The 16,655-nt window shown below is 41.4% G+C and overlaps 1 protein-coding gene across 4 annotated transcripts in view; it reads right to left on the bottom strand.

Moving 5' to 3' along the window:
• The window catches only part of KCNIP1 (potassium voltage-gated channel interacting protein 1), a 536,992-nt gene that overhangs the window by 447,182 nt on the left and 73,155 nt on the right, over positions 1-16,655 (bottom strand). The window contains exon 1 of one of the 4 annotated variants that reach the window (XM_083430998.1): positions 9,912-10,142. The exons of the other annotated variants lie outside the window; for them this stretch is intronic. Within the exon in view, the coding sequence (XP_083287124.1) occupies positions 9,912-9,999 (88 nt within the window). The 5' untranslated portion in view covers positions 10,000-10,142. Of the gene's footprint in view, positions 1-9,911; positions 10,143-16,655 lie in introns of those variants that run through there. 4 annotated transcript variants of the gene reach the window in all.

Raw genomic sequence — 16,655 nt, forward strand, 5'->3', positions numbered from 1 at the left:
GACAGACTCAGCACTGTTAGCAAAAAGAGAAAACTTAGGGATGTACATGCTGGTCACATTAACACTACATGGCTGCAACCTAGAGGACAGTGCCAGCATCACTTAGCTTCAGCAAATGAAGGTCTTCTGAGAGTTCCATCCTCAAAGCATCATTTTGATCAGAACAACTGATGAATGCAGGAGTTGAAATGTTTTGCTACAGGAATCTAACATTGATGTTTTGTTTGTCAATGTAATAAATATTACATTAGCTACATCACACCAGGATCTAAAACAAACTTGTGTTGTTTGATGCTTGTACAGGGGTACCTCGGTTTAAGAACAGTCCTGTTTACGAACGATTTGATTTACAAACTCCGCAAAACCAGAAGTAGTGTCCCGGTTTGAGAACTTTACGTCCGTCTAAGAACAGAATCCGAACAGTGGAAGGGCACCGGCGGTGGGAGGCCTCATTAGGGAAAACGTGCCTCGGTTTAAGAATGGTTTTGGTTTAAGAACAGACTTTCGGGAAGGATTGAGTTTGTAAACCGAGGTACCACTGTATTACAGCGGAACCTTGACTTACGTACGGCTCTACTTACGTACGATTCCAGTTACGACCTTCAGTAGGTGCTTTGACTTATGAACTTTCCTCTCGATACGAACAGAGGCCTTGCCAGCAGCCCAGAGCCCACCCGGCTGGCTGCAGGGCAGCGCTAGGGCCTCCACCGCTGGGGAGAGGGTTTGCCGGAGCTCACCCTGCTGGCTGCAGAGCACATGTTTTTGTGACTGTGTGGCACCCAGTTCAACTACTGGTTGATTGTGTGACTGCATAAATGGATAAAAGCCCCCCCCCCATCCAAACAATGACTACTGTATCATCAGTGCACGTAAGAAAATACTGTAAATGTTTTTTTTTTCCATTTACAATACTGTCTTATTTATTTTATAGTACAGTACATTGATTATTGCCTTCATTTTATGGATCTATGGTCTCATTAGACAGTAAACTCTGTATTAAATTACTGTTTTAGGGGGTGTTTTTCATGGTCTAGAATGGATCAATTTACTTTTCCATTACTTTCTATGGAAAAGTGTGCCTCTACTTATGTATGTTTCTAGTTATGACCGGACTTCCGGAACGGATTATGGTTGTAAGTAGAGGTTCCACTGTACTATCTGTCCTTAATTAAGGGTGGTATATTAATTCTTTAAATAAATAATAATAATTTAGTACCTTTATGTAACTTGCTCTTTATGTTGCTCACAACATTTGTTCCCAAGTAAAGAAAGATATTATTTTTATCTTTTTTAATGGAAAGACAAATCTCATTTGTGCAAACTCCAGCAGAATACAGTCACAACGTATCAGCATAATACTGCATAAGCAATTCATTTAATGTGTGTTTTAAAAACAAAACTGAATTATTTCAGATTACCATTGTCTTAGCTGGGGCTTAGATGCAAAATAAACAGAACACCTCTCAGCAGTAAAAATGCTAAGATGAAGCAGCAGAACTAAATCCAGGACTAGGAGCAGGCAGGCACACAAGGATGGAGTAGAGTGCATGATGATCAATGGAACTCAGTGCTGCCAATAGTTCAAACAAATTCAGGCTGGCACAAATGTGAGGCCAATTAAGGAAGCCAGAAAAGTGTTTGCATCATTGAAAAGAAGCAAGGCTCTTTTCAAGAGGAGAAAAAAAATCAAGAACAACATGAAAAGAAGTGTTGGACCTCACAGCTCCATTTCAAAGTGGTCAGTCATCTGAAATAAGGCCTGTGGGGGAACAGGAGAAATTAAAGCTGAGTATATGCCAATATAGTTCAAATTGCCTGCATCAAATTGTCTTCTGCAGTTGCCATTTCTTCAGTCATCCAGTCAAAAACAAGGGGAAAAGCAGCCTAAAAAGCTATGTTTTAACAGTGATACTTTTCATCCCTGTAATACAAATGTAACAACAGCAAAGACCAACAGTGGGAAAAGCCCAATCTTCTTCCAATTTTTCTGCTAACAACATGGCAGCCTTCCTATAAGGATCCTAGTGTTTGTCATATGTGTTTATCACTTTTCGTAATAAGGACACCAGACAGTATAAGAGTGCACACCATAAATTTCAGTGCCTTGCAATTTAGCTACCCCCAGTTCAAGCAGAAACTATAATTTGTGATCTGAGCAGTCAAGAACAGCAGAACATAACTCCTTAACCAGGACAAGATAAAGAACTGCCCTCCTAAACTGCAACCACAATCACCTAGTTTTATTTTCCAGCATGCAGCAAACATCTGAGAATGGTGGGAGCTGATCACATCAAAAACCAGCACAATGTAGTGGCTCAGGTTTCAGGAGACTTGAGTTTCAATCCCTACCTGTCAGAGTTGTTGTGGTTATAAAGAGGAGATATAACCCTGAGCTTCTTACAGTGTGAATGTAATGTTGTGCAACTTAGTCCAGAGGAAACATCTTACACAGAATAATAATTATTCAGAGGCAACATCTTATTCAGAATAATCCAAGTGCAAAGCTACGTTAATGATAAACGCTGACTATAAAGTATCAACTTTTGAAATGCAATTTTATAACACATCACTCTTTGCAGGATTTCAGCTATTTTGGGCAATATGTATTAGCACCTCGGCAATGCTTAGCTGCATCGGTCTTTTCACCACTCTTCTAAAAAGCTACTGTACCGTGCCTCCCATTTAGAGAGTTACCATTAATCATCCTTACTTTAAATCTCGTAACTACTTAAGTTATCAGCAGTTGATGTAGTCCATCCTCTTTCCTTGGAAAGGAAAATATTAGAAAACTGGCAACGCAACAAAATTAGAAGCTCAATGAAAAATGAGAGTAAGGGTAGATTTGTAATTCTGTGTGAATTTAAACTTCCCAAGTGGAAATACTCCATGAATATTCATTTCAAGGAGAACATGGACTTACAATCCTGATGTGTTTTCTGCCTGTATCCATTTTAAAAAATCTGGAACTGTGCTAACAGCTGTAGACCAACATTTAATGTGACGGTATCAACCACACCTGGCTCTTCCACAGTAAAATATCTAATATAAACCAGTCCATTCAGGAAACAGCCCATACCATACTACCATTGCCATTCTCCATGACATGAGAGACAGGTGAAAAGAGATAAACACAAGATGAATATCGATAGGGTAAGAGAAGAAGCCAGCAGCCAAGGATGGAGCTGTATCACATTCTTTACAACGGGGATAAGAAACCAACAGGCCTCCAGATGCTCTAGGCCAGGCACGTCCAACTCTCTAGAGGCTGTGATCTACTCCCAGTATAAAACAACTGGTAGTTTGTAGATTGTACAATGGGTACAATCTACCCATTGTAATGGGGGCGGGAGGCCAAGATTGTGAGCTCTTTTTAGGGGAGGTTAAAGTTGCTGAGCTTTTTTTAGAGGAGGATTCAAAGCTGCTGAGCTTGGGGGGGACAAGTTGTTTAGCTTTTTTGGGAGGGGAGGCTTCAGTTGTGGAGCTTTTTTTTACAGGAGGCAAAAGTTCCAGAACTGCTTTTTTTTTGGGGGGGGGGGCAATAAACACTCAATAGCAACGGCACTATTAACTATTAATAGCACTATTAACAAACGTACTCAGCAAAATACACGAAAGCTTAGTAGCGCCAACGACCACCAAATTCATGTAACAGATGTAACAGACGGACAGAGCGGGGGCGGCAGGGGGAGGAGACTTTCAAAACAATACTTTCTGCTACCGGAGATTGGAAGTAAGCCGCAATTGACCACGATCACTCATGATTGATCTGTTGGACCTACAATTTCCACCATTCCTGTCCATTGGTCCTGCCAGCTGGGTAGTTACGAGTCCACCCAGAGGGTTATTCTCTTTCCGTGGACAAATATATTCTTTATTTAAAAGGTTATATTCACCTCCACTTCAAGGAAATCGGGTGGCAAGCTTATAAAAGAATTTTGCCCAAGAGACCGACTATCATCAGAATTAACACTGCATAAGGCAGCTCATAAACCATGCTGAAAGCCATTTAGTCTGAGGGAAGAACTGCATGGCAGGATCTTTTTTGTCCTCATGGCATGGGCATTGCACTTGGATGTTGGATGTTGACTAGGGGATTGAAGTGAGGGAGAGAAAAGAGTGTTTCCAGAGATGAACTGCTGTTTATATCAACTGTAACTTGAATACCATATGCTTGAACTTGCTTTCTCCTCATGTGTCATAATTTAATTTTGACCACCTTCTTGCTGATTTTTGGAAGCTGCTCTGAGAGTCTTTTTGGCTATGGGGGGGGGAATATTAATCCAATAAATAAATAAATAAATAAATAAACAAACACACACACACACACACACACACTTTATTACAATTGCAATACAGGAATGCTAAAAGCTCCCTGAATGCAGTTGATCATACCTACCTCTTTGTCAAACAGTATTGCCTTTCATAGAAGGAGGAGTTTCAGATTATGCCAATAAAGTGCCAAATTCTACATTGGATCACTGTCCTGACTGAGATAAAGCAAAAATATGCTTCCACTATCACTGATTCCTGCTGATGTTCTCATCACATCTGCAGTTACTTCCTTTGGCTGACTAGGAAAACACAGCAGCAGTTACATACTTGCATAGACTGGATATTTTACAGGATATTTTATAGGAATACATTGGCCATACAAGAAGAAGAAGAGTTTGGATTTGTTATCCCGCCTTTCACTCCCCTTCAGGAGTCTCAAAGCGGCTAACATTCTCCTTTCCCTTCCTCCCCCACAACAAACACTCTGTGAGGTGAGTGGGGCTGAGAGACTGCAGAGAAGTGTGACTGGCCCAAGGTCACCCAGCAGCTGCATGTGGAGGAGTGGAGATGCGAACCCGGTTCCCCAGATTAGGAGACTACCGTTCTTAACCATTACACCACACTGGCTCCAGATTACATATTACAGATTACACACTACAGATTACATATCACAGTTCCTCTGTTATACTTAGTAGAGATCAATCGTATTTGTTACACAAGTACAAAGAACATCCCTTATCACCACAAGCATGAAGGCAGCAAACATTATAAAATTAATCCAAACATTATATGCTGTTAATTATAGTATTACATTTGTAAATATTACACAGCTCATCTGTTCGCTGGGTGGGAGGGGGAGGGGGAGAGCAGATGAAAAGACTGGGAGGGCTTTATTTCACCGGAGCAGATAATTAGGCAATTAAAATGAAAAGTAGGCAAAAATTACCAGCTGCCAGAAACTTAGAATGCATAATAGAAACTAAACATACACACAAAAAATCCCATGCATTGATCCTGAAGTGGTAGCTTTAACAAGGACTTTCAGGAGCAAAGAAAGAGTGCAGGTTACTTAAGCTACAGAAATTTCTCCAACTTTGAGAAAGATCCCAGATGAGTCATCAACTAAATAGCTCTCTGCTCTTATTACATTATACAAATGATCTCTTTTGAATTATTAACCTTGGGTACTTTTATGGACCTTTTCGAACAATACTAAATAATGGCCAGAATATCCTAAACCTTGGCCCAGGTACTGGTACATATTTCAATTACTGGTTATGCATTTATGGGGAGTGGGCTCTACACACATCTGCTGTGGACTTCCAAGAGGTGGTGGCTCATGCACAGGCCTGTTGCATCTGCATATAGGGCACTGATGAGTTACAAATTCCAGAAACCATTCCAAGTGCAAAGAATGCATATTTCTCCCCCACTTTTATAAGCTGCAATGCAAGAGTCAGAAACAGGACTACCTATTTTCCGTAGTGGTATTGGTTCAAGGAAGAGTTCCTTGGAAGGATTATTCACTTCTAGACTGATGGGTGTCCTCCACTTGCAACCAAAGCCCTGAGCAGACCTACCCCCTCCTTATCACTGCTGTTAATGCTGCTGCTTGTTCACTGTTCCTGAAGCAAGTTTGCCCTCGCTCTCCTCACTTGATTATGGCAGTGAACAGACAGCTGGGAGGAGAGGCAGCAGCCAAGTAGCTTTTGGCCCAGCACATACCTGAAAATACTGATCCCTGACGGTAGATGACATTTCCCTTCCAGCTGCAGTGCTTTACACCACATCAAATGCCACTTCCCAGAGAGTCTGCAGAAGGAATTGGGGCTCCAACAAGCATTGGTGTACAGCATGCACACAACACATGCAGTCACGGGCTGCAAGTAATCTGTGCAAGAACAGCAGTCCATTTACTTGGGCCCTAGGATTTGCAGCTCTTAACCTCAACTTTTACAAGCCATAGCATTAAAACCAGCAATGGGTCTCATAGAATGTTGACTGAAAGTATGGCATATCATTCTGTGGTTTGAGTGATTTTTACTAATTTTGTACAATTTGTGCTTGAAAGAGGCAATGTGGAAAAACATGTGTGTACCACTAGGGTGAAGGGGGTGGGTGGGTGGGGATGGTACAGATCTCTTTGGATCTGCATTATATCCAGGAGCAATCAGTTTAGTAAATAAACAGAATATCCTAAGTGTCTGAAGAAGAAACATTTTCTGGAACATACAGTTCTCATCCCATCAGGTAATCACAGTTAGTTAATTGTAATGCCATCATTTACCCAGACTGCTTTTCTCTTCAAGAAGTGTTTATTTGACTTTTTAGTTTCCTAACTTATTATATGAGAATGTTCAATTTTATTTACATCAGATACTTGAGAGATATTTTAAAATCAACTTGTTCCTACTGTTTATGCCTTCCTAAGTCTGCATCTTCCAGTCTGAAAGTCATGCTGCAAAATAAAAGACATGATTAAAGTTTCAAAAGTTTGATTCCTTGGAGACCACAAACATCTAATGTTTGCAGCTTTGAAGTTGGATGTTGCCAGAAAACAGAAATGACTAAGTCGGAGCACACATCATCATTTCAAACAAGAGATGAGCAATGGGACCATGATTCCAGTGTTGTAAAGCAACACACATTTTCTAGTCATTTGTACTGGTTAGAGGGTCTCACACTCATGCATGACCAATGTGAAGCATAATCTATAAATTCATTACAAGAACTCATGTGCAGAAGCCCAGCAGGTTTGGAGATTCAACAGGGGTGTTTAATTCAGAAGCAAGACCATTGTTATACCCTTTATTTGTGCTGGTCTAATAGGCATTTCCTCTTACCAGATCAGATATCTGTGGGAACTGTGGTTCTCTGTGTCAGTGGGTGTACAGGCATCCATCTCTCTCCCTCTCTCTGTATACACACTTAATCATATCTCTCCCACACACAACTGACATCTGAGGCGATTGACAAAATGATACTCTCGCTCCCCATGAGGAAGAAGGGGTGAGTGAAGATCTATTATCAGAAACAAGGAGGGAATAAAGGGCTACATTGGGATTCGCTGCTCCTATGGATTCTGCCACCTAAGGAAGTTGCTTTACCTTGCCTCATTTGGGGGTGGGAGGTGGGGCTGCACGCACACACACGTGCGCGCACACACACACACACACACACACAACTATTACCAATATTGTTTTCAGGGGAACCATAATCATTAGATGGCACAAACCCCATTGTAGTCTCAATACACCAATATCCCAAAATCAATCTGAAGTAGTTCTGCATCCTCCACATCCCTTTATATGCTTCTAAGATATTAGCATTGTAGTTATCAGTACATTTACTAGGCAGCACACATCATTTAACTCATGGGAACTTCTCAGTAAACATCTTAGGCTCGGGCTACACACACACACATGAACTCTGTCAGCTTGAGTTTATTGCATAATCCATATACATAATCACATACTGTATAATAAATTGACCTTTGCACTCCATTGCCAACTATGCTTCTCCTTCACCCTTTTTCCTCAGGGATACTAAATTTATCCTAATTTTGTTAGTGATGAATGACAAATTTCCTCATTTTTTTGAAGATATCAAAAGTGAGCATGGAGGTTGCTGGTCTAATGAGTGATCAATCTGCTAAAATTGTATTAAATCAATTGTTTGGAACCATAATGCAGCGAGGATTCTTGGGTCTTCTTGCCCAAGGCATCATCTGGCACTTTGAAAGACCCATATCTCTGCAAGGAGTCCGCTGGGAATTACTGAACCTTGTGGTTATACCTACCCTCTCTAAGCACCCCAACAGTGATATCTGTGAGAAGATGAAGCAGCATCCTGCCTGTGCCTTCTGTTCTCCCTCAGGGCAGTTGTGCTTAGACGGGAGGGCTATCATGCAGTTTGCAGTGGTAAGGAAAAGAGGGGCCACTGAGAGTGTCTTGTCCAAGTGTCTCCCGAAACCTTTCCCCTAGGTGGCTGGCACACCTGACATTCAGAAAGAGGCCAGCTTCACTGAAGGACAAAAGGGGGTGGCGGGGAGAAATCATCAAGTTCAAAGTTGTAAGAAAACACACAACTTCTTTCCACCATAGAAGTAGGAATTAGTACACTGGTGTGCTGGAAGCCTGAATCCATGGGGGAAGAATGCCACCACTTCTTTTCTCAGCACTGACATGCAATTGTCCAGCATGGTATTTGTCCTGCAAAGTTTTTTTCAGTGCTTCTGTATGAAAAGGCACCTTGGTGATGATAAAGAACTGCCACCACCTGATAGTTATAACAAGTTTTAAATTGTTTGATTTTCATTTCTCTCAGCTGGTCTTACGCTCAACAGTCTTCATACAAAGGAAGAAAGGAAACAGCAAGAGAATAACTAGAGAAATATGGAAATTGTAATGTTTTGTAAACTGACTTGGAAATCACGAGAGGAACCAGCCATTATTGGATTTTTGAATCTGTTCATTACAAATACAAAGGAATCAAATGAATTAATTCCCCAGTCTGTACTAGAAGAGGATGTGCTAATACATTATATCTTGGTATTTGTCACCAGCTGTTAACATACATCCCCAGGTACACATTAAGTTATTTCTGTGGGAAAATAATATCCAAAACAAACACACATTTCCCCCACAACGACTAACACCAAAATAGTACATATGAGGTTTCAAACTTCTCAAGAAACATTCCTTCATTTTTCTGATAATGTACCTAATGTGTTTTTAAAGCTTTATGTTCTTTTATTGAAATAAACTCATCAGGTAACCATAATGAGACTCAACAGCTGCATTAAACACACATGTGATCCTGTTTTTAAAATGGGCTCAAGCCAATAAACTTTAGAGAAGTCTCAACTAGATATCTGAAGCAGTTGAGGTCTGAATGCACAGGACACTTAAGAAAATTAAAGCACTTTCCCTGTTCCTAAAGTTCAGACAAACAACAGCCAATGAAAATTTCACTCTTTAAAATGATTTTTGAAAAAAGGCATTGATTTCAATACATTCAGGGACCACCCCATTTCTGTAACTGGGGAAAGGAGAAAGTGGAGCTAAACAGGAAAGAGAAGGCTTTGACCCATCTAAAAATAAACAGATTCAGTGAACTGATTCACACTTCACTCTAGATACTGCAAGCGTGCAAGAATAATAGCTTTTGAAGCAATGCCTGCAATAACTAATGTCCCAGATTTAGAACTAAAGGTTTTTAGAGACACACACTACCACTTGCAACAAGATGAATTCTCAATCAAGTACACTATTAAGATACTAATCTGACACCAGAGCAGAACACTTTGCCAAACCTTTTTATTTTGTGTACACTAGCAAGCAGTGACTTCCTACAACTGCACAAAAACCTGCTTGTAGAACCAACACCTCCCCCCAAAAAAACATGAATGAAAACACTGCAGCTTGAATGTCTCAGAGCCCACAACTACCTCTCCAAAGTTACAAACAGTTATGTAAGGCTAACCAGCATCACTTCCATCCTTCACTGCACATGACTTCACTCTAGGAAACAACGTCCCCAAAGGGACCTGGCTAATTTCAGCCGTAATAAAAACCCCAATTGGCAACAGCGGTTCCCCATTCCCCACAGTTTACAGAAGACAGAATTCCTTGCATTACCTTTGTTGAGTGTTCCTGTGATGAGTTTAAAGATGGTTTGGGCAAATTTAACAATTCCATATTTACATCTCTTCGAACAGTCACTCATGGTTGACCGAAGAGGAGGGAAGCTCTTCTCTCTCTCTCTCTCTCTCTCTCTCTCTCTCTCTCTCCTTCAGTCCAGAGACAGGAAAGTCCCTTTCCAACTTAGATGGTACAGAAGTCTGATCTGAGATTCCAGTGGCAGCAGCAGCAGCAGCAGCAGTAGCAGCAGCACCTCTGTGCTGAAATGGATTTTTCTCTAAAGCTTTCAGAGAAAGGTTGCAGTAGAGGCTTGTTTGTATAGTCTGTGTTAAAGGTACAGCTCACCCCAGCAAGATTTTAACCATGCAGCCTACATTTATGCCGTAAAATGCCCTGTGGCTTTACCAATCCGGATGGTACTTGGTGCACAGAGAGCCTCTGTAGAAAGCAGCAGGGAGGAGGAGTTTGCTCATATACCAAGCTTTGCTGACTTACAGGACAGTGGTAATGCAGCAATTAATACCAAAGTCAGAAGGGGGATGGCTACTGCACTGAAATGCTGCTGTTTAAAGTGCATCTTTCTGCTTTACATCACATTTCTTCCCTGTAACTCTCATTCATGATTTCTGACTTAGTTCTCAGAGACGGGGGAAGTGATTTATCATGAATGAAAAGGGGTATTTTTTAGTTTTAAAAAAACAACAACATGCAGAAGAATTTGTGCCCAGCACAGTGTGGCATGCAGTAAAAGCAAGTGAATTTTCTCTCGCTGAGATTACCGTGTATACAAACAATAGCTTGACTTCGGAAGCCCACTGCAGGGTTGGCTGCCTATGGCAGCAGGAGTTAACTAACTACCCAATGCCTAAGAACACAGACTGCTTCTCAGAAAAATCTTGCCTACTTTTGAGCATAGGTGTCAACGTTTCCCTTTTCTTGTGAGGAATCCTATTTGGAATAAGGGAATTTCCCTTTAAAAAAGGGGAAAGTTGACAGCTATGCTTTTGAGTTCCATTTCCACACCAAACATACAAGTTGCCACTTACCGTCCTTCTCAGTAGCCCAACTCAATTGTGGCACATGTATTCCATTGTGTGCCCAGCCATAGAGTCTCTGTCCACTGGGGAGTCTGACTAACTAGGGTATATGAATAAATGGACATCACAACTGTCTGGGATTAAAAAGGCCACAAATTTATAGATTTCAGAGGTAGGCAAATCTTTGGCATAGGCACTGGGCATGTATCCCTCTCAGCCCCGTAGTGCAGGGTCTGAGGTACAACAGGATCTGCCTGGGGAAGAGCAGGGGCCATTGCAAAATGCAGGTTTACATGGATGGCCTGATCCTAAGTACTGAGGAAGCTCCATGGCCCAGTCCCCACCCGCTTCAGGCTCTATGGTCTTCCTTCAAGACCCCTCTAATGGGGTGCCCTGTAAACACCGCTGCTGGAAGGGGGGTGAGTCACCACTTCACCCCCCCCCCCCCAAGGTTAGGAGATAGCCTAAGGATTCTGCCCAAGGCCTAAACCACCAAAGTTGTGAGTAGTGCTATGGGGAAGGCAAAACCTGCAGTGCAGGGGAAATTCCTTCCCAGCTCCAAATACGGCAACCGTCCAAAGATCATAGCAAAGCCCGCTAAGCTGGAAAGAAAAGGGGCTTAAAAGAAACAACATAAATGTCTAAAGGGAGGATTGCACAGGTGATGCTCCTGGATGGCTGCGCTGCAGCCTGCCTTGGCTTGCTTTTACGCCTGGGAAATATACCTGAGGGAAGACTGTGTCCCTCAGGTCCACTCCCCAAACCCTCCAGGCTGCCATGGATAGGCCAATTTGAATAGTGGGCTTGGTGGATTGCCATGTGGGTCTGCGGCAGCCAGGGAGCTGCAGCAACGGCCACTGAAAAACGGTGAGGTTCCACGGGGAGACGAGGCACTGAGGCCGCCACCGCCACCATGGAGAGAGGTAAGTGGCCATTTCTATCCTACGTTTCCTCTGGAAGAACCTCATAAATTAAGCAGGTTAAGTTGCTCTTATCATTTCAAGAAAAGCTTCACCTGCTTTTTCTGATTACTGTCAAAGACACAGCGGCAGGAAAAAGAAACTTTACAATCTTGTCAGGTTTGGGCAAAATGCATTACAAAGTAGTTTTGGCTTGGCATGTACAGAAGAAGGCTTCTCACATCCCAACAACTATAATATTTCCCCAGTTGTTTTGTTAGATACATAACATGTCCCCACACCCCGAAAATCATACAGGTTTCATGGAAAAACTGTCTCCAGCTCAATAATAGCTCTAACTTTTTGGATTCAATGAAAGGTTGCAACTTGAATGGCTATTTAGAAGTTTGGTGCTTTTAACAAATGCATGCCAGATATTTCAGAAGTGAATATTCTCATGCATCTGCTGTAGAAACCACAACTGTTGGATTTCTACTTGCCATTTAGTTATTAAACAAGGTAATAACTATCTTTATGTATTAGGAAAAAGTAGCTTTATGAGATCCTGAATACAATAAGACCATAATCTACCAAAGGTCCCTACTCCTACCAATTTTTGTTTTGTCATTTTTTACTTTGAGATGGATGTTTGGTGAGGAGAAATAGGCTGCTTTTAGGAATATGTTGCCTTTTCTTGTCTGTGTCTGTGTTTGCGGGGAGTATTTTGCCTATTTGGCAGGGTAGGGGTGAGGTTCTGAGCATTGCCAAGGTTTCCCTTCTGTGAAATGGGCATTTTGTGGTGCCCATGATAGTTTTTTGTGTTTTTTTTTTAAAAAAACCTCTGGCATCAGAGTAACTCAAATGCTGTGCTAAGAAAATATGAATTCTGGAAGCAACATAAACATGAATGTTGGAACATTGCATATTTATATATTCTGCATAATTTGGGCTCTGTCCCTTGACCATGGAAAATCTTACTCAAACTTTTTTTCTTTAAAAAAAGAAGAAGAAATCAAATATGCTCTAGATGTTCAGTGCTGTGTGCTCTGTAACATTATGACCTTTTTACATTGTGTAAAAAAATATGGAACATGGTGAACATGGGTGGGTAGGCATATAGTTTATATTCAGTAAAGTAGAATGGAGCAGATGACTTTCTTACAAAGCTTTTCTTCTCTTTGTTACTTTGAATATTTTTTTATAAATGAATAGTTACTTTTAAATTGGGGGTAGGGAACTTTCTCCTGTTGAGGCCACATTCCTGCAGGAAGAGTCTGTCAGGGAGTGCATACCACCAATGGGCAGGGCTGAAGCCAGTGAAAAGAGGTCAGAGCAAAGTGAGCAGGGCACCTTCCTCCTCACCTCCTCTCTCCTTGCAACCCACATTAATTTGGGCTGAGAGGGCATGGAAATAGAATGTAGGCCACCCACTCTCTGCTTTAAAGTCGGCATAACACAAACCATTTGGCAGGTACATATATAAGGTTATTAGTGCAGTAACAGCTTTACTTCCAGGTTTCAACAGAAGGTTAACACTTCCCCCTATTTCAAATCTTAAGTCCTCTTGTGTAGAACAATTCTTTAAAACTTAGCTGCTCTCATCTAGCAGCTCCCTGCAGCACACTCTAAGCTGTTGCATTAGATTACCCCCTACAGAAAGCAAAGACTATCTGCTTTATTATGTACATGCACAAAAGCTGCTTGCTTTTGGTTTTTAGTTTGCTGTCATGGAATCTGAGGGCATAAAGTGACTCTGGATAGTGCTAGAGAGATTTTTGTTTTAATTGCCTTGTAAGGTTGCAAATGCTTTCCAGCTTTTGAAAGGAAATATAAAGTGTTATTGTGTTTATTTTGGTCACCAGTGTGTTCTTAAAAGAGCACTTGTTTGGGTAATGTGTGTGTGTTGTGCAGCCTGATACTAAGGTGTTTACTCAGAAGTCACAGGACTGGGCTCCAAATAAAGATGCAGCCTCACCATCTCTCACCTTTGCTAGGTAGCTTCTCTTCTATATCCAGCATTTGTCCAAAGGAGCCTATCTGCTTTGACTTAATAATAGTTAATAATCCAGTTATTTAAATGAACGTTTCATATGACACGAAGATACTCTAATGTGAATTTACAGATATACTTACCACTTATATTACCAGCTGACCTGGTAAAATGGTCTGGCCTACCCCTGTACCTGGAATATAGGCCTGATGTACAGAAATAAGCAGGTGAAACTTTCACTGGTATGAAACTAAATATTGCCACCTTCTAATTGAAGGCAAACTATTTTTAAAGAGGCAGCTATGGGGGCTAGTTCAAAGCTGACAAACTTTACTGTTGCTTCATACAATGTTTACTAGTTTGATAAAATTGCTGATGAGTAGAGAGAAAAAGTCATAGAAACAGGACATGAATGTGGACAGTAGGGCTGGTTTTCATAACACAGATGGGCACATTAACCCTTTCCTCCCACAAAGTGGTTGCAATGCCAATCACCCCTTTGGGGCTAGGGAAAGGGGAGTGGCTCACTTGGCTAGAGGTTGTTAGAAGTCTGGAAGCAGAGGATATTCCCAGCTGAAAGCAGAACTGTGATTTGGTGGTGCTATATCTGGGTGGTGGGGTGTATGTGTGAGACAGTGAGTGGGTGAACCTCTGTCTTGCATGCCTAATTAAAGCCCAGTTATCTTGTGAGGCCATTTACCCCTATCTATAGCTGCCTCACACCCGACATAAGATGTAGGACAAGTAGAGATAGGCACAACACACAACTGGGACTCTTAAAGTGTGCTGTCAATTGTGGCACGAGTGGCTTGCTGTCAGTGGCTTGCTGTCACTGATAATCAGTTGACTGACAATAAGAGGTACCACACAGCTGATCTCTACCCAAAACAAGGCCTGGGGAACTCCAGCAGGCTTGAAGGCACTACCTACTAGCTAATAGATGGTGACTACAATCCCGCTAGACCAGCTGCACAACTAAGTTCACCAGAGGGGTACTTGGTTGCTCAGCTGACTTGAAAACAGGCTTGAGGTCACTGCATATCAGCTGATAGGTGTTTTCAAGCCTCAGCTGATCAGTGCCCTTTCAGAGCACTTCACAGAGTTTTTTTGCAATCCCTGCATGGTGCCTTGAAGTCCCAATGATCATCACCAGATGTCATTATGTCAGGTTAATTGACAGGTGGATTGCTACACCCACCTGTCATATTTGATGGGGAGGGGAGTACACTTTAAGAATTATAGAGTGAATAAGGCTGCAATCATATGCAACTCAGTGGGGCTTGCTTCTGGATAACTTTTTATAGCGCTGCACTAGGAGGAAACTTTCAGCTGTATCTGTAAAATGGTAGTTACTTTTGACTTTTTCTTTGAGGGTGCCTCCAGATTGTCACTGTTTTGCAGAGGGTAATTAAAGCGCAAGCTGGAAATGTACATTTGTGCAATTGAAGTGGATTAAAGCGTTTAAGCTTTGTGTAAGCAAATCAAGAAGAATGCTGAATAGACAGGTTGTTTGAAGGAAACCGCAAATCTCTGCGAGAAGAACTTTGGGAACATGCAAAAAGCAAATACAGTAGTCTTTATCACGGGATACCCCTGAAGCTGTATACGTGCTCTTTGCTTGGCAGACTTTGAGTGCTCATTTAACCTACAACATTCCAAAACTTCCCTACAGAAAGGTTAATGGGTTCCACATGGCCACAGGATTCCTACACATTCCCCCCTGTATGGATCTGTAGATTACTGGATTCTTCAAGAGTTTTACAGCTGAAAGTCAAAAGGTTTCTGGGCAATTGAGGCCATTCTTTCTCTTGAAGGTAGTTTCAATAGAAAGGAGTATAGGGTGGCCATGGGCTATACTGCTTTCAATTTAAGAAAAATGCATAGCTCAACACTTTTTAAAATTTTTGATAGTATAAGGTGATGGTGTGAGCTCATGAGCTCATTATGATTATACAAAAGTGACACTAACAAAATACTGTTTGTTTGAATTTCTGCAGTGAAAGAAACAATTTAAGAGAACAGTCTATGTGTCACCTTCTGTAAGAATTCAGATGAGGCTTTTAAGTTGCTGTAATAATCATGGTTATATTCTTGCGGGGCCCTGTTATCAATGACTTGCATATTTGTTTTTATTGTCTGGTTTTATAATTATGTATTGCAATGTGGCCTTCCTTGATGATTTTTAATATTTTGATTTGTTAGCCACCCAAAGGAACCTTCAGTGCTCATTGAATGAATAAATGAGCATACCCCAAAACAGGATTTAAATGCTGCTGCACATATTTAAAGGCTTGACATATTTTCTCTACTTTTAGAGTTTCCAGACTGTTTTCAAGTGGCATTTGATGACATACCAGCAGATGCTGGCTGTGCAATTACAATTGGTCAGGAGGTCCTGCACACCAAAGTTCAATTTTTTTGCTATAAGGAAAGTGACAGGGAAAACAAACTGGATAACATTTATTATTTACTTGTTTATATACTGAATTTCTATCCCACTTTTCATTCAAGGAGCTCAAGGTTCTCCTCTACCCCATTTTATCCTCAGAAACAACCCTGTGTGGTAGGTTGGGCTGAGAGGCAGTGACTTAACCAAGGTCACCCAGTGAGCTTCATGGCTGAGTGGACTTTGAACCCAGATCTCCCAGGTTGTAGTCATAGTCCAACACCATAACCACTACTTGCATGACTATTTAACCAATTGTTAAATAGTTCAGCTGGTTGGCATGATCCTCTTAATCTCAGGGTCATGGGTTTGAGCCCCATGTTAGGCAAAAGATGCCTGCATAGCAGGAGGTTGGATTAATTAACCTCA

This window comes from Podarcis tiliguerta (genome assembly GCF_965153285.1).
Source record: "Podarcis tiliguerta genome assembly, chromosome: 2".
In the NCBI taxonomy this organism is placed as follows: domain Eukaryota; kingdom Metazoa; phylum Chordata; class Lepidosauria; order Squamata; family Lacertidae; genus Podarcis; species Podarcis tiliguerta.